Raw genomic sequence first — 21826 nt, forward strand, 5'->3', positions numbered from 1 at the left:
GCGACAAGGGCCGGCCGACCGACGCCGCCAGTCTCCCTCCGTCCTCACTTTTCGGGGCGCATTTGCCGTTTTTCCCTATCAGTCCCGAAGCGATGCCATATAATGTGGCGCTTCCTGCACCGTGTTGCATTTTTCTTCGTTCTCTTACTTTTCTCGTGTCTCGTGTCTGCGTTGAAGCAGTCGACGAAAAGCCTTCCGTTTCTCTTCCGCGACGTTTTACGCCGCCGTTCCTTGCTTGTCCGTGTTCTTTGTCATTTCCGTCCAGAGTTGATGGAGATTCGATAGGCAACCCTTACCAGTCAGTTTGATAGCTTTGATTGTGAGCAGCACTGCCAGTATTCTTCGTTCTGCGTTAAACGTGTTGATGATCACCTAATTAGGAAATAAAGGCAATAACAAATTGCGGAGGCATGCGCGCTATAGTATAAGGGCTCTTGGAATGTTGTTGATCAGCGGAAAAGGGAGTGAGGACCAGTGAGTTGTTTCGGTGGGCGTCTGAAAAGAGTATGCTGTGGGAGTGCAATGTTGTTATAGGAGGGATGGCAGTTACTCCGGAGACCCTGTCGTCGAGGTGGGCCGCCGCTCTGTGCAGCTCAGACCTCGGAATCCAGACGTAAGCAGTCCAGCAAGCCCGTGAGGCGGCGTTGAGGCAGGGCCTTGACGTTCCTCCGTGGGAGACCTGAGACCGGGTCGCGTTAAAACTTGCCGGACGTACAAAAACGTTGTATCCATCCACCCATGCGACGATAAAAGTTAAGATTCGTATAGATTTCATTCCATGAAATTTAGTGCTGCTGCGAGCTATTGTAGGGACGTGGATGACATGGCGCCATAATGAACGCTATTACTGGCATCGCATGTGATTTACACGCGTAGTAGGCAACACGCAGGTGTTTAGGAATTAATGTGAACGTAAAAAAAAAGGAATCTTTGCAATAATGAATCATGTATTTGCTATGTCGTAATGACGGTTGCTCATACAGCCACTTGATGAAAATGCATGCACTTGCAGTGATGGTGAGGATGTTCATTATTTCGTTAAGGTTCAGCCTTGCAAATAAGCAGTTGTTCGATATAAGCGTATTCCTCACGGATACCGTAGTTCATCATTATGCGTACAAGAGCAGCAGCTTCCTGCTAGAGTTAACGAAAAAAAGGCCTTGTGCTTCGTAATCTTCGATGCTTAACTGAGCAGCTAACAGCCTCTCTAGCCGTTTGTGACTAAATGCTACGCGTGGAGCTTCCTTATTACTCGCATTTTATCGCGTGCCTAATTCCTTTAGCATTCGTTCTTCAGGCACATGCGAAGTGTATAATAAAGGCGATGAAATAATATGACCCAGGGTAAACACAAGCTGCGCAGCTTGTGTCCGCTGTATCTGTGAATTTGTCGAGAAAAATCTTGGAGTAACGCCTACGATGTCAGTTCTTTATAACCTGGGGACACTCAGCCAAACGACACGCCTCTCTATTCTTTGGCACCGCATAGTGTTTCTTAGGGACAACGTGGAATAAAATTTAGATTCCGCTACTGGAAAGCTCATTTTCCCCATAAGCATTTTGACAAGCTGGACTAGCTCCAAGGGAACTAATTGCACAGATGTTTGTCGTCTGATAGGTTTCGTGCACGATATCAAAGAGCAAAAAAAAAAAGAAAAGAAAAAAACAAGGCGACTTCTTTCAAGGTCGCATGGCTCGGAGCACAGAACACGCTTTATACGCACCCGATAATTTCACCGACTCGTCACATTCGTAAACGTAGCGCTCACCAAAGACGCAGTTGAGCGTCTGATTTCGTTCGCAAGCACGAACTGGCCACAATATGTAAGTTTGAGTCCAAGGAGAGCATAATAACAACTTCATCCATCTATTACAAGCACTAATGCCACAGTTGTTTCAAGCTACCTAACTTGTTAGAGAGAATAGATCGCAAATTTTCGGAGCTATACTGTAAGGTCTAAACAATGGGTGTTAGACTGTGCCCTCTTTGGCGCTCGGCGTCTGCAAAACAAAACGACCTCTTCCTCTTCTTTCTTTCCTTGCCTTTCCTGAGTGCGATCACGCTAAAACCAAAAATGGCGATGGTCGCAGCTAAGCCGGGAATTTCGAGAACTACATACTAAGTGGGGCTGGATAGGCATCTAAAAGCTTTTAACGTATTTCAACCTTACTGCAGTTCAGTAGCAACCTTGAAGCTGGCTATTCGTGCTGACGCAAATAGGCAGACTGAGCTCGGACAATCAGCCTGGGGGCAACAACTTGCCTTATTTCTTCTTTTTCTTTTTCTTTTTTTTTCACTGGCGCAAACAGGCTTGTTCGCATATCTATTTCCAAATTGTGTTTCTCGTGAAGCAACAATCGTCGTATGCACACCTTGCACACATGACCACTCCGCGTCGTTTCCAAACCACCGGCTGTTTACTAATGCGCGGGCTCTGGATCGAAGCCAAGACTTCCCGTATCTCTCTGTGCGTCTGTGTCGAGAAACACTCGCGTAACTATACTACTTTGGGAGCGCATGCACAGGCACCCCAAGCTGCCGTAAGGTTCTCCTTCGCTCACTCACGCTTGCGCTCCCGCGGGCGTGGTAGAGGTGGTGCTTGTGTTTGCACGTCTATATGTGAGACGATGGGCCTGCTCGCTACACAGTTGGCGCGGAAATCCAGTCGGACTGCGAGCGCACGCGCGGGTGTGTGTGTGTGTCTCTATCTGGTTCCTCCATCGCGACCGTAGATGCGGCGCTCAATTACTGGCGAGGGAGCAACGACGGCTGCGGCGCAACCGCAGTCTGTTCGCTCAAGCGCGAAGGGGGCCGCGCGCGCCGCATGCGAGGCTCGTTGTAGCCACTCCAATATAACGCGTCCAAAAGCCTCCCTCCCCCCTTTTCTCTCTCTCTCTCTCTCGCTTTCTCTCTATCTCACACACGCACACACAGACACACACACGCACACATGCGCACACACGCATGGACACGCACACACACTTCGTCTTACAGCAGCGGATAGTCGACGGCGTGAGCATAGCGTGAGCGACGTCGAAGCAGTCAGTCCTAGCCATCGTCTTCGTCGTCGTCGCCTTGGGAAAGTGCCGCGATAAGATCGGCGACCCAGCCCACGTGTGTGTGTGTGTGTGAGTGCAGGGAGGAGACAAACCCGCACCCGAGGATTCCCGGGCTCGCGCGGTCGATGCAGGCGCGGCGACGCAATAATACACAGCTGGAGATGAAGGAAACGCGCGAGTAAGAGGAACTCCACGACGAGCGGGCAAAGCAGAAGCGGCAGTTCGCGTATCGCCTCTAATGAAGGCCTTGAATCGGCGACGAGAAGTTGGCGATAAATATGACCAGCGGGCCTATACAGCTGATTACCACGAGAATATTTATTCGTCCATTTTGTTATTTTTCTTATTAGCACGTTTCCAAGCCGTTTGTCGCCGTCGTCGCCTTGGCCAAATTGGAATGTCCTCAGCTGGAATCGTATATGCGACGGGGCAGGCCCTCAGCCGATGAGGAGTGCTAGCTGGCGACGGAGCCATAAACGCAATGCGTACTTCCTCGGCTGTAGCGCGCTGTCCGGTGAGACCCTCAAGGGCATTTTGCGTCATGAGCACATACCTTTCATCTTTCGCATTGCGGGGGCTTTATCTCTCTTGGCCACGCCTAAAGCAGGCCACCGGTGCCGAGCATCGGTTGCTGTTAGCTGCTGTATAGAGTGACGTACATCCGGTAGCAGGACGCCACAAATTGTTCTTCCCAAGAAGTGAGCCTTCGGACTGCTTCTCTGGAATATTTCTCTGGTAGAGCCTCGTATCTGTCGACTTGCCTCACCAGCACCTTGGTTGTATACAGGACACACTCTTTCTATCGGCCTTTCTCTCTCTCTTTTTTCTTGTAGTCATACTGCGGGAATTCCTATGCCGTCCTTTGAGAAGTCCATAGTGACTTGGGGATGCACAAAGAAATGTGTACTACATATATCAATATACTCTTATATCATATCAATATACTCTCCCGTTGTTAGAAAGACACTGCCCAGCGAAGCTGTCATCACGATTCCTATTACTCTGGTGTGTTGTTTTATTCAAATATGGCCATTCATTGTTGCGTAAAAAAATAGTTAGGCGCGCATTTCTTATGAAAAAGTTTGCTGCTACTTTCATCCCCCTCTGAAACAGGCCTCCAAAAAACGAATTGCTCATGGCTGCTAACACGACGGCGCGTCATGTAGAGTATTTACATAGTTAATTCACAAACACCATAGTAGCAATCACCTGAGAGAAAAGTTTCGTTGTTAAGATCGAGAGCCACTCAATTGAAAGCGATGAAATGTTTCATAGTGGCCCTCAGTAGCCTTTATCGACAATATGGCACACCCCTGATCACGTAACGGTAGCAATCGACTGTCCGTATGGCGAGGCACGCTATGTTCGCGAAACCAATCAGTTCACTACAACTTCGAATTAAAACCATAAAGCATTTTTTACAGCGCCAACTAGAATGGCTAAAGTATTCTCGAGCTACTACACCGCAGCTTAGATTGCCTACAAAAGGAAAATTCAAGCAACTTCTGTCTCACGATGTCTCGATCCAGCGTTATTTAATTATACAAACGGATAACAATTCGCTTCGTCGGTACATACATTAAGGCTAAATTAAGTTTGCTCCAATCCAGCCGCAAACATTCATAAAGAAAGCACCACAAGCCTTGCATATACTTTCACTTGATTTCTGACCCTCCACCGGGGGAATTTCGATATCTTGAATATGTCCCATACTACTAGTCATTGACGCTTCGACGTCTTTCTGGCTGCAGCTATGCGGTCCAGCAGGCATGCTTCACTAAAAAAATTGGGCCGAGCAGCCTGTGTCAGTTCGCCAAACAGATTCGTCATGTATATTCCTCAAGCAACAAGCACCAGTAAATTTCTCAAGTGAGTTTGATTTGATTTGATTTATTAATTTCCATTTACACACATACATGTGCAGAGGAGTGGTAATGGAGGTGGAGCCTTCGGACTGCTTCTCTGGAATATTTCTCTGGTAGAGCCTCGTATCTGTCGACTTGCCTCACCGGCGCCTTGGTTGTATACAGGACACACTCTTTCTATCGGCCTTTCTCTCTCTCTTTTTTCTTGTAGTCATACTACGGGAATTCCTATGCCGTCCTTTGAGAAGTCCATAGTGACTTGGGGATGCACAAAGAAATGTGTACTACATATATCAATATACTCTTATACGTTTGACGCTTGAATGTATGAAACAACGACCAAAATAAAAAAGTTAAATACGCAATACTTTCTTCACAAGGCTCTGTCGCAGGCTCATAAATATCAGTAGCAAACTGAAATCGAATAAAAAGTTGTTTGGGGGGGTTTTTCAACTTCTATCTTGAAAAGTATGTTGCAGTATTAAGTCGCATGCCATTATTTTTTCGCCTGAATTGTCATATTGGCCATTAACTTTGGGTTTCTCTTAGCGTAAACTGTGCTTACCCTTTCAAAAAAGCGACGATACTTCCCCTCACGGAAAAGTATTTAGCTAAAGAGTTCGATGTCAACAAAACGCTTCAGCACAGTGCTACCTTTCTACATCGTTAAGACTATCCTTCCCTCATGAACTTCCACTTGGTCGAGCGTTATGTTACCGCAACTCACACGCGCTGATGGCCTATGACAGAAGCTGTAAAGGCAGACGTATATTGGTAGCGCTCTGCTAAAGCACTCTATATAACGGAAATATTGTGACTGGTTTGCTGCTTCGGCAAGTATACAAACAGCTTAGTAAGAGCTTAGTAGTAACAGCTTAGTAGTAACAGCTAGTAAGAGGTCACGCAGGGCTTCGCCTGCAGAGTCTCTAAAGCCAGTGTTAGAATAATCGCCCGCGGAGTGGAGCGCCGAAGCTTCTGCGAAGACTTCCCGCGAATGAAGTAATCGAGGGACGCCGGGAGAGACCACAAATACAGGGGCGTTTGTGCACCGTCTCTGTGCTAGCTGCAAGCGCGCGTTAAGGGACAGCGATTACGACGCATGTCTTCGGCCACTTGGTTTCTTTTCGCAGAGTGGCTACAGTGTCGTGTCTGCTTCCTCTCTGCTCCGTTTCCTGCTGACGAATACTAGCGCTCTGATTGGCCACATAGAGCTGCTCGTGACCATCGGCACTACGCCTCTAATCACAGAACGCGGACTCGCTGCTCGAGCAGCGTCGGCAACGGCGGCGACATTAAACGTCGGGACAGTGTAATTCATTCACGACAGTGTTTCGTGCCGTCGCATCATTTGGGCACACGGAGGGGGGACGCGAGCCTACCCGGGCGAAGAGAGCGTACGGTGCGAGCACAACTGCATGCTTGCTGCTGTTAGCCTACAATACCGCGTGCACGGCGACTGTGCACCCCGCGGGCAGTGCACGTTTGAGACACGCTGTGCGAGACACGCAGAGTAGCTCTGCCGCTCGCGTTTTAGTTCGCATGCGCTTCACTTCCTTGTGATGCGGGATCCCCGACGGTCATCTTCGGGGGGCCAGCTCCGTTCACTAGCTCGGAGGACAGCGGGCGGTGAACGGTATACATACGCACGCACATGGGGCGCGGTGAGCACTTCTTTTTCTTCTTCTTGCACTATTATCGCGTTTCATTAGCTCCAAGTGTTAATTGCGAGTGCGGCAAAGATGTGCCCGCTATTACGCGCCGCACCGGTGTCTTCGCAACGGGTCGGCCGTGCGTTATAGGTGGCGGGGTATAAAAACTCAATTACAGCTCGATTGGGGGCGCGATAGCAAATGCCCGAGAAGAAGTGCATACCAGCCACAAGAAAGAGAGTGGGGCTCTTCCAATTGTGATTGCATGCGGGCACTGGTTGATTTACGTCTCAGCGAAAAAAGTTTTGGGCCCCCTTTAGCGTTCGGCGCGCTTGTGATTTATGTGGACGTAAAAAGGAGGAGAAAAAAAAAACGAGCGTGATAGAAAATAAATGAGTTTAAGCGCAAACTATACGTGCAAGCAGTCGAAACGGAATCGACGTAAAGCCGTACACGTAACGCGTTCCCATACACGAGCAAGATTCAGTGCTCACCGAACAGGTTTATTTTAACGTGTCTATTAACTGTATCGCGACGGGATATCAGCGCAGCTCTGCCGTTGGTCGGCTTCAGTAGCGTTCGAAATCATTAAATCGCAATGTGAATATACTTCCTATAGCTGCTGGCGAGATTTTCTAGCGTTTCTTACTAAAAGCAGCCAAATGAATCCACGTTAAGAAACAGGAAAAGAGTAGTGTGGAACAGAGAGCAAACGGGGATAGCCGATATTCTATAGCTGACATTAAGAAACAAAAAAACGCAGCTGTGCAGGCCATGCAATGCGCAGGGTAGATAACCGGTAGGCCATTAGTTACAAAATAGGTGCCAAAGGAAAGGAAGTGCAGTCGAGGATGGCAGTAAATTAGGTGAGGTAATGAAATTAGGAAATTTGCAGGCACATGTTGGAATTGGCTAACGCTACACAGGGGTCAAAGGAGGTCGCAGGGAGAGGCCTTCGTGCTACAGTGGACTTTGTAAAATAGGTTGATGTTGTTGTTGTTGTTGTTGTTGTTGATGATGATGATGATTTATTCTTGACAGTGTTTACCGCAACACGTGAGTTGTGGCGTCAGTACTGAGCATATTGCACAGACGTGGCAAGAATGTTAGTAGGCCACGGATCGCTCGTTGCAAATATAGGTCTCATATACTAACGACAGTTAAAATGCCCTCTCACCCACGATCACATGTGGCTGTCATTACTTAAGTAGGACAGCAAGCTCCTTTAACCCAACTTACATTGAGCAATGCCGGATGCGCTATATATGCTGGTAATAGGTATGCCTCGTATTATCTGGTACTGGACGGCAACCCTCGGGGGACTTGGCCCAATTGGCTGACCCCAGTGACCGCTTTATTTTGACAATCAGAAGGTCACTCGTTCGGGGCAAAGGGCGAATTGATCGTTGACTTCGATGCTGAAGCCAATCAAGACGGGTATCAAGTGGCGCAGTTATATGTGACCTGTATAGGCCTAACCATCTGTATTTGCGTGATCATTTTAGTCCTACACTTTTGAGGCCATGCATAGTTCTGAATACTATACATGTAGCTCACTGATCATTGAAGCCATGAAGGTGCATACCCTTCATTTGCCTTATGAACCAAATGCTAACTTGAAAGGACGTATATCGCACTGATAAATTAAGGAATGACATATATTTAGTTCTTCTATAAGTATGCAGGCAAGCCTAAGTCGCTCACATATTAGTCCATCCTTTAACCCTTCTATAGGTAAGGAAATATCTCCCTAAGTATATCCCTTATCAAAATGAGTAACGAGACTTATTGCAGTTCCTGATTTACGCCAATTAGTTTCACGAACACAATCAGTGATGTCCAGAGATGTCACGAAGAATTGGCAATGGATGAGAATGTGGCCACTTCGGACATTAGTAATATAATTCTATTTCATTGATTGCGTCGGCGCCAGCTCAAAACTTGATTCCTAAACTCAACTATGCCGTGCCAATTTGCACTGATTGCATTCTACTTTCCTTATTGCTTATAGGTTGCCGGGATGGCTGAGAAATCGCAGATACTTTAATCTTGTATTCTCGAGACATAAGAGAAGTCATTATTTCCTATGGTCGCGGAACTGCCGGCACTTATTCATGGTGCTTTGAATCCACAAATTATGCGCACACCTTATATTGAAGGCATCTTAGCATAGGTATGTCTTAATGCACAGCCATTCGATGGCGCAAAAAATAACGTATCTCGCTCTGATCTTGTCTCAAGCAATTACCTTGATAATTTGGACTGATTCGATCAGAAATCTGCCATTACAATGGTGAAGCCGAGCGCCATGACGGACGATGCCAACGCTCATTTGCTAGCGTTATACGTCCCAGATCTCTCTCTCCCCCCCCCCCCCCCTTCCTCGTGCGCGCTCTTTGAGGGCATTTTCGTCTTTTTAGCACCGCCATCACTGTCGTTCCATTTTAGCTGAGCAACTTGACAAGGCTCGCAGACCTGTCGAAGTGGTCTTCTTCCACTCGTAGACTTCCGCCTCACTTTACCTGCATTTTATAGGCACTGGACGCGGCAGTATTTCCCAGCTTAGACCTCTCGGTTCACAGTTTTACGGCGTCGAGCCTCATTCCATCCTGTTCCTATCGAGTACAGGAACAATAAGAATCAAGTATAATTGAGAAAAATGCAGCCTACTTGAAACCAAGCTGTATAAGGCGGCCTGTGACCGTCACCCCACCGCTATAGCCTCCACCGTGAGCGCCAAAATCACCGGGCTTGGCTATAAAAAGGGGGACAGGATCTCCCGGGACAGGCGACGAGGATTGATAAGAGTCACGCGCAGCCAGGTGGCCATGGTGCGCGCCTCTGTGCATAGATAGCTTGCGAAAGTAGGACATAAATACGGCCCGCGCGAGAGGCGTTTCGGCCCCCGTCTGGTCAGCAGGGCTTCCTCGGTTTCGAGCGGTCTCGCGGTGAGTGCTCCGGCCATCGTGCCCGCCGTCTTGTCCCGACGGGGTGACCGTGTCCGCACGGACCACGCCCATCTCTGCGCGGTAGCCCATGTGCACGCGCCCCGCCGCGACAGCGCCTATGGAGTCTATGAGAGAACAACCCGCCACCGGCGCGATTTCGTGGTCGGTTAGTGCGAGCCAGAGGCAGCCACGCATTCAGAGGGACGAGAGGGAGAAGGAGGGAGACGCCCGGTGATCGATCACATTTCGTAAGAAAGACTCTATCAGGCTATGCGCCCTGCGTTGCTCACCTCCGCATCTTCGTGTGCGCGCGCCGATTCTCGCCCGGGCTTACGTACGTATACATCGGAGGCGGCTTATAATGCCACAGCTCCCGTGGAGCTCCGCGAAAATGACTGGCGAAGGCGACGTCGCCTCTTTCTGCCCCCGCTGCACGATTCCGCGCTACTCCGCTGCGCAGAGCCCGTTGACGACGGGCTTGACCGACCGAGCCTCTTTGCTAGTGGAAATACATAGGAAGGGATGATCCTTCACTTTGAGCCTCGCCTCGTGTGCGAGGGGATCCTTCCTTCAATAAGGCGGCCATTTCAGGCCATGGCTGGCTCTGTTCTGAGACCTATTCCGGAGTAGTTTTGTTCGGAAGTAATTACTCCAGGAAAAGAAGAGCCGGACACGCCAGTTATTGCGTTAACAATTGGGCAGTGCCGGTTTGCCTCGTGTATATAGCCGCTTGTTGCTAGGAAAGCGATCTTTCGCAGCCTCCTATAAATAAATAAAGCAAGTCCTTCTAGGTAGACATTGCCGCAGCTTTTCTAGACACATTGTTCTAGACACATTGCTCCAGCTTTTAGTTCATACAAGGCTGGGATTCGGAAGATTGCTTTGTGTATTTACCAACTGTTATGGTCTAAAATTACGCCGAGTCGTTCCTAACATCGTTAGTACAAAACGAAGTTTAGTACAAAGTCAAAAGGAATGAATTCTTGCGAAAGACAAAGAAAATTAGACAGTGGTATCATTGAAACATTAAATAAAATGAACTGAAATTGAATTTAAATTAAGGTACAATGAACGAAGGTATTTTAACCAATGTCGCCGCATTTGGCTGGCTATCCTACATTTTCAAAAAGTGACATGGAGATAAAGAATAAGAAAAAGAAAAAAAGTAAAGGCAGTGCGCAAATTCACGTACAGAGGACGTCCACTCACCCAGAGGCTCGTGGACAACGTAAACCCCAAGGAGAGCTATGAAAAAGCTGTTAGAAAGACGCACCTCAATGTTCGCGTGTAAAGTCTGGGGGAATATATGAATGAGACTAGGGTCAGACGTAACCATAGCGATTGAAGCAGTAGCGCTGAGTATGTTGTAAGGCGAGGCCTTGGCCGTGAAAAGAACAAGGACACTGGCCTGGTTGGCTGCCTGAAGTTGCGAAGCACACACTGCGTCGAACGCAGCTGGGTCATTCTCCCCATAGCGCGCCCGCACTTCAGAGAGCAGCCGCTATGCACTAAACTGCAGAAGCAGCGCTGTCGGCGCTGTGAACAGTGGGGAGAGAAATTGCCCAAGGCGGGAAACACAGGAAAGCACTTTTGCTCGCCGGTCGACTAATTGCTTAGCGGGGCCGACAGCAATCGACAACCCGTTCTGCGCTGTGCCGAGATCGTTCGTTTCCTGTATGCGAAACGCCTGTTGCTTGCTTGCAAGTTCAAGACTCTGGTACCTGCGAGTACGGCTTTCTTTTCTTTTTTTGTCCTCACTGCAGGCGAAACGAAGCTGTCGGCTTCTTTCTCATTTAATGCTGCGCCGTACAGAGATGGCGGCATCTTGCACCGCAGAGAGCGCGACTGATTCTGCCAGGAGACAAGTTGCTTCCACGAGGCTAGTGGCCCCTTCTACGCTTGCGAGTCAATCTGCCGCGCTGGTACGACACCGTCATTTGGGAACGGACCGAGCCATTTATATTCCGGCTGGAGGGGCACCACTGGCTCGCCCACCACCCACTGTGAAACGGGGGTCGGACAGCCTATGCGTTCGTACTGCCGCTCATATACAAACAGACGCGTATGTACCGCGAACTACGGTCGCGCCGGCTTAGAAGGCGATAACAAGGGAGGGAAGGCCACTTACTGCTCGGTGACCACCGCCTTCGGCTTTCACAGCGAATTTGCATTTCCTGCCAGCCGCCCTTTGTTTTCTGCTTTTTCTCCCAGCCAGACTGTTCTCGTCGACGCGTCCCACACGCGTTTGGGGAGACGTGGGTCCTATAAGCTCCTATAAGGACGCCGGAACCTGAGCGGCAATCAAATCCAAGTTTAACGGTAGAGAGATTCTATTCCATGAAGAGCCGCTGACCGATTCGTTTGTTCGAAGCGATTCAGCACTGAAGATGGAGCTATACTTGCGATACAGAGGCGGATGCGTCGACAATACCGCTTCTATTCCCTTGTCGCTTCCATTTGCATCTCTTCTTAGTTTTGCTCGCCGTATCCCACGGCCACTATATTGAGGGTGCCGCTGATACCAAGACGGATGAACGCTCCCAACGGCGACTGCTGCGTGTAGTCGCGATTGTACTAATGGAATGCTGATGAGCGGTCTTGAGGAGGCCGCTTAGAGCATATAGTTACCCAAGGGAAGCTCAGCAGTCTATAATAAATCAAAAGTCAATCAGGACCTTGGATTGAACGGTAACTTCACCTGGAGAGACGAGGAAGACGCGGCAAACAAATGGCGATTAATAATTATCCCGCGCTCCCCGCCGCTATCAAGGCACTAGACGCGGTTGTTCTCAGCGCTTGCTCGGGCTCACCGAAAAAAAAGAAAAAAAAAAGAAATGAAAAACTGAAGACTGCGCTTGGACGCTGAGAGGATGAAAGTGTTCTGTATACAGACTTATACGCGCACTGCCAGAGATACTCGGTCCTCTTTTTCAAAATCTACATAACGCTACCATAGGCGTAAAATAAAGCGCAGTGTGGTCTCAAAAAGAAACCTTCGGCTTGAATTTCAGCGTTTTCAGTGTCCTACCTTCGCCGCAGCCCTCCAATCGCGATATGCTCTCTAGTTTCCTCTACGTCATTAGCGGAACGTTTAAAAACGTATGCGACAACCACTTCAAGACGTTGAACAACAATTCTTTACACTGAAAGTTGACGCCGAACATTTGTAGAAGACGAAGGAATAATGAGCTAAAGTACATCGAAAAGAAAATCATCCGTGACAAATACGAGACCTCTCCACCTCCTGACTGTTAATTGGCTTACTTTTCAACAAATCAGTTTCGTAAAAGGCGATTTCTCTGTTTCTTTTCTTTTTACTCTTTTGTCCCATGGTCAACCAAAGGCCATTCTATCCTGAATGACAAAGTGAGCAAAATTGAGCGGGCTCAGTCCTTTCTTCTTTCCAATAGTTTTTGTGCCCACGCGTCCGCTTAATAGCAAAGATACACAGTCGCAGCTGGCTACACTTGCCAAATTTTTTGCCGAACAGAAAAAGACAACGCTCTACCGCGGGCAAAGCTCACAGCAGCCACAACAACCGCGCGTAACTCACCCGCAACATGTCGCCGTTATCGGCGAAATTCGCGATTAGCGCCTCTATCGGGGACTTCGCCTTAAAGCTCACCTTCTGGGCTGTATCTCCTTCCTCGCACAATAAACAGAGTTGTCTGGAACGTATACACGACAGCTGTACGCGGGGCCTTAGAGGCCTTAGCGCTTGTATTCGCATCTCATCGCCAGCCGGAATCGGGCGCACGTTTCTTATAGCGCGCGCGTGAGTAGGACTACAAATCGCCGGCGTCGCCGGCGCAGCGCTATGCGCGCGTCTTCGCTCCCGGCGAGTGTGTCTATAGTATACGTGCGCCTCACTCAGCGATAAGGCACGCAGTCCTGTCGCCCGTTCGAAACGGGCGCGCGAGCGCGTGTGCGCGCGCGCCCGGATTACAAATTGAGAAGGCGTATGTATTCGAGCTAGCCTCGCGCAGATCGCACACACGACACCGCACTGCCATTCCACCTCCTCCTCTCCTCGCTCCCCATGCATAGCGTGCAGGGCACGAAAGGGCGCACTGCCAACGACAGTGCGCGGCCGTGCGTGCTGGCGGCACTATATACACACGAAGCTGCAGCCGGGACGGCCGGAATGCTGCCCTTTCTAGTCTTTCATCCACTTCTCGTTCAATTTCTTTCCCTCCGTCATTTGTTTACCGTTCGCTCTTCGCGTTTTCTTTTCTTTCCTTTCTGTTGCTTGCCTCTTCCTCGCGGTTTCCCGTGGCGAAGCCATTTTCTCTCGTTGCCCCGCCGTCATTTGGACGCGGGTGTAACCGCCGCAGAAGCGTGCCGTACCGAAGCGCGCTCACTTGCCCGCACGCGCCAGGCGCGGTGCGCGACACTCCCCCTCCCACAAGCACGCCCTGTCGGGACGCAAAGAAAGCGCGCGCGCGCGCGCGCCGCGCCTTCTCCGCGCGAGCGCGCTTCGTTTCTCCGCCGCGCCTTCTTCTTCTTCTTCGTCATGCTGTTCTCTTTCAGTTTTTTCTTGCACCATACTCTGCATAGTCTCGCTATTGCCCGTTCTCAGAATGCTGTTTGCGTTTTGTTTCCGTATTTCCATTTTAAGTTCTTATTTTCCTTTCTTTTGTGTGTATGTCTGGTCCCTCATCGTCTTTGTCTCGGTGGGTTTACCTGCCGGAGACTTACCTAGTCGCAGGTCATGCGCGCTGCCCTCGCGGGTGTCGCTTATATGCGAAGGTATAGGCAGCGTCTGTTCACCTGCAACGGCTTTCGTGACGTTGGAGACGAAGACGCGAGAAGCGGTGACGCCTAATGTTCATGAGCTTCGAAAATATGTACAGGGTATATGCTTCTTTTGCCGCTAATTGCAACTTGATTTGGGCGCAGAACTCCTGAACACGTGTCTGCCAAGCGCATGGCAAGAGCAAGCTCTTTTTAAGGGGTCACAGTGTCTTACGATATTATGTTTCTGGCTTTTTTAAATAGATTTGACCAAGCATGTTAATTTTCTTTTTAAATAATTTTCGCAGAGACGCTTAAGAGCATGGCAATACCTCTACGGGTGTGGTTGACTATCTCCAATATCTGAAAATTGGACGTTTCAGTCCTAATTCAGCTAATTTTACTGATTTCTACATGAAACTGATGCATGCAGAAGTAATTTTTGATGAAGAAGCATGTCACGGCCCGCGTCGATGACCTTAACGAATAATAGGTAAAATAAAGAATGGACAACGATCATGTGATCTCATATTTGAAGGTATCACATCAAGGAATTCCTAAACGCGAAATAACCCCTGTACCTGTCACATTACCCGTCATTGCATTTTAATATTACAAATCATCCATGCCATAGTTTCACAGCCCCTCGTAAGCTGGCCTCGGAGCAGGCCTTTCGCGTGGCTAATTAATGGTGTGACAGAGAGATCCCGCCAGTGAGCGCATGTTATATGCGAATAAAAGCGGTTGGTAATCTATTTTACGACTTATCAATTGTGTGTCCCTCAATGTGCTTCTTTTGGCTTGCCTTACGCTCTTAGTCGTATCCTATAGTGCTCTAACTATTTTTCATATATTTTATGCTCATTCACTTGAATTGGAATGCTCCGGATATATATATATATATATATATGCTGGGGAGTCATGCCGGTTCGTTCCGGACGTTGGTAATGCTCTGGGGGCGGCCGATTACACGCGTCAAAAGGGAGGCAAAAAGACAGCGTGGGTGTTGGTCTCCTCTCAGCCTCACGTATACAAACGTAGCGGGCGCTTCCTTGGGGCACTCTTGCCGCAGTCGTTGCTCTTGTTGCGAGACATCTTTGTCGAGGGGCGAATGCTTTCGGCTATCTCTCGCGTGCGCTTCACCGCGGTTAATGGTTGGCCCGTGCTGCTCTGTAACGCACGCGGCATACACGCCCATGCCATCGTTGTCGTCGTCGTCTTCATCGCTGTCTCTCTGGCGCACTTGGTTCTCCCTACAGTAGTGCGCGAGCGTATAAGCTGCACGACCGTGCCGCACAAGAAACGTGATTTCGAAACGGCGCAACGCCCCTGCGTTCTTGCGCAAAAGAGGACGCGCTCGTGCTCGGCTCAACTTTGCTTCCTTTGTGTGGTGCGTGCGCCGTACATATAGTTGTAATGCTTTAGCGTTTTCGCCGTTATTTTGTTGCGTTTTTTTTGTCCGATTCGTTTAAATGCCTCACTGACAGGGCGCATAAAACAAGCGTCGCTCAATAATCGCCGACGGCAGATGCGACCTGATTTGCTATTTACTTCATGTTTACCTACATGTGTTTATACGACATCTTTTTTTTTGTAATTGTGCATATTTCTGTCGCATTTGTTTCGTTCTTTGAAGCGTCGTTCCACGCATGTTCATGTATTGCGATTTTATTAGGTATTGTTTCTATATAAAAAGGAGTATTCGGTACCACTTATCGGCACCTGAAATGTATGTATCTAAAAAAAAAGAAGAAAGAAAAGAAGAGGACGAAGGGGAGGGGGATTGATGATATGCAGGAGCTATCTGTTTTGCCCTTCAGGGTAGAAGAACTATGTGTCAGACTTGTCAGACTTTTTTTGTATACTTGTTTTGTGTACGTAAGTATAGTCCGCTTCCTGCTGTTCGGCTTTCATTTCTCGATAGCTTAATACAAAACTTCCGCTAAATTTCTCATATTGTATTTGTTAACAACGTGCCAGAGACTAAATCGTCGCTGAAATGACTTTATGAACAGCAAGAAAACTTACAGAACCAGTTCGTCTTATCAGGGTGACACGCGTAAGGCTCCGCACAAAATATATGGCCCGTAGAGCCCTCCAACAAAGAAAAGCTATACTTAATAGCTAGGCTTCACACAGAGAAGATCTCTGATATGCCACGGTGTTGGCGTGTATGGGTATAAGCGATAATCTGAAAGATTCGCTTAACCGACCACTGGCTAACACAGGGGGTAGTATATACCGAGTTACTGAGACCTTCTTCGAGCTAACGTGCAGGAAGCATTACCAGTGAAAAAAAAAAGGTTACCAGCATGTTACGGCTTTATTTCATCGGTAGCTGCTTTGCTGGGGTAATTAATTTAAATAAACCCTAAGTATCATAATCGTGGCCGACACTTGGCATGGCGAACGGCACACAGCACAGTTATTCCATTCGACGGAATACTAAGCGCTGCAGCAGTTGAGTAGTTAGGAGCCATTAGTGGAGCGCATACCGGTTCTTGTGGGAAATGAATGCGCAAGTGCGGTGAACGATTCACGTGGTTGCCTTGACTGATGGCTACTTTTGTTGCCACCGCCTTTCACAGGCTACAGATTTCAAGATGTTATCTCGTTTTGCTCCCATTCTATGCCATTCATTGTCTGCGGTCTCTCTTCAGAGGCCTACCCCGTTGCACTTTTTTGCTGCCGTCCAGGTGTTCTTTCGCCACCCTCTTCTGTCTAGTGCGAAATTATGCAGAGTTAAAGTTGCAACACCGCAGCTCGGGACGAAAGCAAAGGCGAGTTGTCCAAGCAGGCGCCTTCAGTACATAGGAGGAGACTGTGCTGCACAGTGTAAGCAAAGAGAAAAACAAATGAAGGGGCCGGAGTGGAGAAGGTGGGGAGAGGGAACTCGGCCACCACGACTAAAGTAGATTCTGTATTGAAGGAAAAAAACATATATGTCACTTCTTCTTGGTTGTATGCCCTGAATCATGTTTAATATAAGATGCCTTTCTGCTGCAACACAGCTGTATTATGTCAGAATAAAATTCAAGTTGTTTTCAGAGCATGATGATTTTCGCGACCGCTTGGTACAGTGAGGCTATCCCGATACACCACTTGGACTGCGCAACCGGATGCCCGTTACATACCAATTTTTTAGTCATTTCGATAACAAGCAAGGTCTACATTTGGACCCCGTGTGCATCTTTTCTGTTTGACCAAGCGGTAAACCAGGGTCAGTATTCACAAAAATTTTCTTACGCGAGACCTATTTTTAAGTGCAGCTATCACCCTCCAACGAATATTTATGTTGTGCGCTGGGCCACAATGGAAGCCAGAATCTTCCCATTTTTGAATTGCGTAGCGATGTATTTTTGCTTAGAAACGGCTCAAGACGCGAATCACTGGTAACGATCAAGACGGTTTACGCTAGCGCTGATACGTAGCAGGGTGGCTACCTTCTAGTGTAACCTAGTGGGTGATTACCTAGCAACTTAGAGCTAGTTGTGAGTTCCAGATCTGTTTGTTGCAAGTTTGTTCTACATTGGCCAACTGACCAATCTATTCAAAGATGGCTCGCACCAACAAGTAACACGTCCGTTCAGAAAACGAAACAAAACGGAATAATGCAACAACATTGTGCACATTAAAACCGGCGAAAACATCGCGGATGTTTCTATAAACAATTTGAAATAACGATATTCTTCTCCTTTTTACTTCCATCGCTTCTGCAGGTGAACATCAGGAGAAGTGCTCGGGCTGTGGCAAGTCCTACTCCATCAACGCAAACGGCGGCGCTGGCCGGTTGCTGGGTCGCGGGTACTGCCCGGCGTGCCTGGGCACCCTGGCCGGTAACGGGCTGTCGTCTTCGCCCAAGACGGGCCACTACGAGGCGGAGCCTCCAAAGTCCCCAACGCTCGACTCCAACGAGGACAGCAAGGGCAGCTCGCGCTCGAACCTCGACCTGGGCGGCGCTGCGTCACCCACCACGCCACCTCCACCCCCACGGCTCCTGTTCGGTGTGCTCGACCAGATGATGATGCGCTACCGGCAGTCAGCTCAGGCCTTCCTGCCGCCTTCCTTATCGACCATGAAGTTCTTGGAAGGCGCCTCCATGCTCACACCCTGACGACACGCCCACGGACTTGGCTGGTATTGTTGACTCGACGTGTAATGGACTCAACTTGTGCGCGCGCGTAGCCTGGAGTCAGCACCTCTGGAATGGTCCTCGATGTGAAAGAGAGAATGAAGAAGAGAAGATGGCGTGATCTCAGACTTCTTGTGCGTGCTTTGCCGTGGCTGGCGCTGTTGGGACTGGAGTGCCCTACGAACTGGGACAATTTTGCTGTTGAGTTCTGTACCGCCCTTATTCCTTAGAGTGGCATCAGCTGTACGCTCACTTCTTCTGGTACACACTTGAACAGTGTGTTAGAATCTATACGTGAGGCCACGAGCTCACGCGACATAATTTTCTTGGCCAGTCTTTTCAGCGCATTGAATGTTCTTGTTTTTTTTTTACTTTGGCGTTCACGTATATAACAAAAATGATTTGTGGTTAGTCACGTAAACTAACGTCTGATGGAACAAGCAAAATAGAACTTATGTACATAGCAGCGCTAATACCTTAGCAAGAACTAAAGTTTGAAAGAAGAAGCTGTGAGGTCACGACGTTATGTTAAAGATAGGCTCCCCCACACTTTGAAAAACTGCATTACGTTTTTGTAATGTCTGTATTCCCGGTGATAATGTAACAAGCACAGTAAAAGGTTAGTCTTTAATTGTGCCAGACGTGAAGTGCCACTTTGGGCTCCAGTTCAACGCAGATCAAAAATAGAATGCAACGCTTGATAGTGCAGACTTTTTGCCACATAACGTCTTCTCGTTGGCTGGCCGCTTTAAAAAAATTGTGTAATGATCCAAATGTGCCTTTAGCTACAGCACCTCTTTGAAGTTAACCAGTAACCAAAAAGTATTTTCCGATGAAACCACAAGAAGGACAGCACGTGCCATGTTCATGACTAAAACACAAACTGTGCGAAGGTCATAGTTTGAAGTGTTGTGAAGTCTAGCATTCCTAATGAGCCTTACATTTATTGGGCATCAATATTAAAATAGTTTGTGTCGATGTCCTGTACGCCAGTGCTTTAAACTGTGCCTTACATGTACAGATACTACCTAACCTTTATAAACACATATTCCATTGTGTACAGTGAATGTGCTACTGAGCTCGTAATATGGTTGGAGTTAAGTAATGTATAGTTTGGCAACATAACGAAAGAAAACACATATACATGTACAGGCATGCAGCACGAACATGTACTGTCTTTGAATAACACGACTGCAGCTATAGAAAAGATGAGGAAGGAACTTTTTTGGGGGGTACCAGTAATCTGGACGTTCTAGTAATGGAATTCGGAATTTTATGCATTTCAGTTGAGATCCAGCATTCTCTCTTCAATAGAGAGCAATCGAAATCGGTCATAAAGAGCAGACATCGAGATGCGCACTAGGTACTGTTCCTATGACTGTCTTGTTCAATGTGTTTTAATCGTGTGCAATAGAAGGTTGTATACTAGGATTGATATTCCAAGAGAGAAATTCCAGTGCCATTACCCGTATGACGCTAATCATGACACTATGTTCACGATGTGCCTTCTGCTTGCGAAACTGTCACTGAACCGTTGTGGTGACTTCGCAGTAAAAAAAAAGAAAAAAGGAAAAGAAAATTCTCAATCTTGATGGTTTTGTTCAATGTAACGGCAGCTCAACACGCGACAATATATTGCTCTACGCATAACTCCTGTGATACACAATGTCACTTCGATGCCTTGCTGCACGCTTTGTGAACGTTTTTTTATTATTGGATGCACTGTGCGAGTTGTGGTAGCTATATAAGGTGCACTTATAAGGCAGGTATAGCCACCATATTGTATATAGTCGTCTCGCAGCACATTGTTGCACGACTCCAACATTCCGAAAATATTTACGAGGCTGTGAATTATAAAAAAGAAAGCAACACCGAAATATGCCTTACATGTCGAGCGTTTTTTGCAGATGCTATAGGATAAAGCAATTCAGCTTCATCAAAGCAACGAGCTTTTCTGCTAAAACACCTATCTGCAATGGATGGAGTTGGCCCATTTTTGCGGTACACAACCTGCAGTCGGGGTATTCCAGTTAGCATTCACGACCTCGTATCAACTCAAATGTGCACTGAACAAGAAAAACGCAGCGTTGCGCATGCCATTGTAACAGATATGTTCAGCAAATGTAAACTTCATGCAACAGAACTGGTGCCGGAGGGGCGGGAGGGGGGGGATGCGGCGAGGAGCATAGCTTGGAATGATTGAGCTGAGCCTTGTCCATTATTGAGAAAGATGCTAATGATGCACCTTCACGCGCCGCGGATTCCAAAGCTGTAATGGACAAACGAACAGTGATGTGTGTGTACAGGGGTACCCAGAATCCGTATGGCCATGTCAGTTTTGTTTCGCGCACTGCCTGTTCAGTGCGAAATGTCCTCTTCAAGTCTCACGCGAAGCCTTTCAGTGCTCGACAGGGTGCATAAGCTCAAAGATGAGATCGAAGAAGTTGTTTACGATTATCTAGTCTATTCACCTATGTGCCTTGTCTTCCTGTTGCATTGTATTTAGTACTTTTGGGATGGAAATAAACGCTGACAGAGAGTCGAAACACGCTGGTATTACGTGTCTATTAATTTCGTACATCCTCGGCTTATAAAAAAGGTATTCAGACTAACCTCGGCTAACGCGAGAAGGTACTTCCTTGTGACAGCGCTGATTTGGGTGCTATGAGCGTGGAATGTTATGCATTCAGCCTCCTCAGATAAAACTTCATGAATACCAAGTGGTTTTCAATTAAAAATAATCTATGGCGACGCTATTTGTCCTGAGTCTAAACATACTATTTTTGTGTTGTAGTAGGTGCAAGCCTCCATATCACATAAGCCAACAAAAGTCGTTGCTGGTGATGAGGAGTTGCTATTGCCAACAACCATTGGACTATTTGAAGAGGTATAGCTTAGCCCCTACAACGCAGAGCGCAGCAAGCGTTATAGATTTTTCCGTGCGTAAACCAATTTTCGGTTAAAGCATTGCCTCTTTTACTACATGCCGGCCGCGTCGTTCGCTTTCCCATTGTCGCTGCGCATAAATTCCTTGAGTCGATGCTCGTTGCCTTCTTAACTTCCGGCAGCAGCGGAATAATTTTGGCAATAACATTTACTGACCCGCTGTCCGCACCATTCAACCGTTTGTCGCGCCTGCCGCATCTGCGACAGTAACATGCGTCACAGTAAGGTCAGAGGCCGCAGCACGTGATCTAGGTTGCAAGCGTTCGCACCAAGGGGCGCTTTTTGCCTTTTTGCAGGAAAGAGATAAGTGATAAGGTATTAGATTGATCCAAACAATAATCACTTATTGCTTTCACCGCAAAATGTTTCGTGAAATGCTGTTACTCCGGCAAGGTACGATGTTAAGCGCAATCCAAGAAGCAGCTGCTTCAAACTCGCAGAGATCGGGAAGGTTAGCTGTGCTCTGGAGATATATTCTGCCTTATCAGATAG

The 21826-nt window shown here is 47.9% G+C and overlaps 2 protein-coding genes across 4 annotated transcripts in view; one reads left to right on the forward strand and one right to left on the reverse strand.

Moving 5' to 3' along the window:
• The window catches only part of LOC135898434 (zinc finger protein 235-like), a 113873-nt gene extending 92939 nt beyond the window's left edge, over positions 1–20934 (forward strand). Inside the window, exon 8 of the mRNA XM_065427363.2 lies at positions 17976–20934. Coding sequence (XP_065283435.1) covers positions 17976–18370 — 395 coding nt within the window. The 3' untranslated portion in view covers positions 18371–20934. The remainder of the gene's footprint in view (positions 1–17975) is intronic.
• The window catches only part of LOC135898354 (neural cell adhesion molecule 2-like), a 542388-nt gene that overhangs the window by 397861 nt on the left and 122701 nt on the right, over positions 1–21826 (reverse strand). The gene's annotated exons all lie outside the window — the stretch shown is intronic.

Source organism: Dermacentor albipictus, chromosome 4 (assembly GCF_038994185.2).
Source record: "Dermacentor albipictus isolate Rhodes 1998 colony chromosome 4, USDA_Dalb.pri_finalv2, whole genome shotgun sequence".
In the NCBI taxonomy this organism is placed as follows: domain Eukaryota; kingdom Metazoa; phylum Arthropoda; class Arachnida; order Ixodida; family Ixodidae; genus Dermacentor; species Dermacentor albipictus.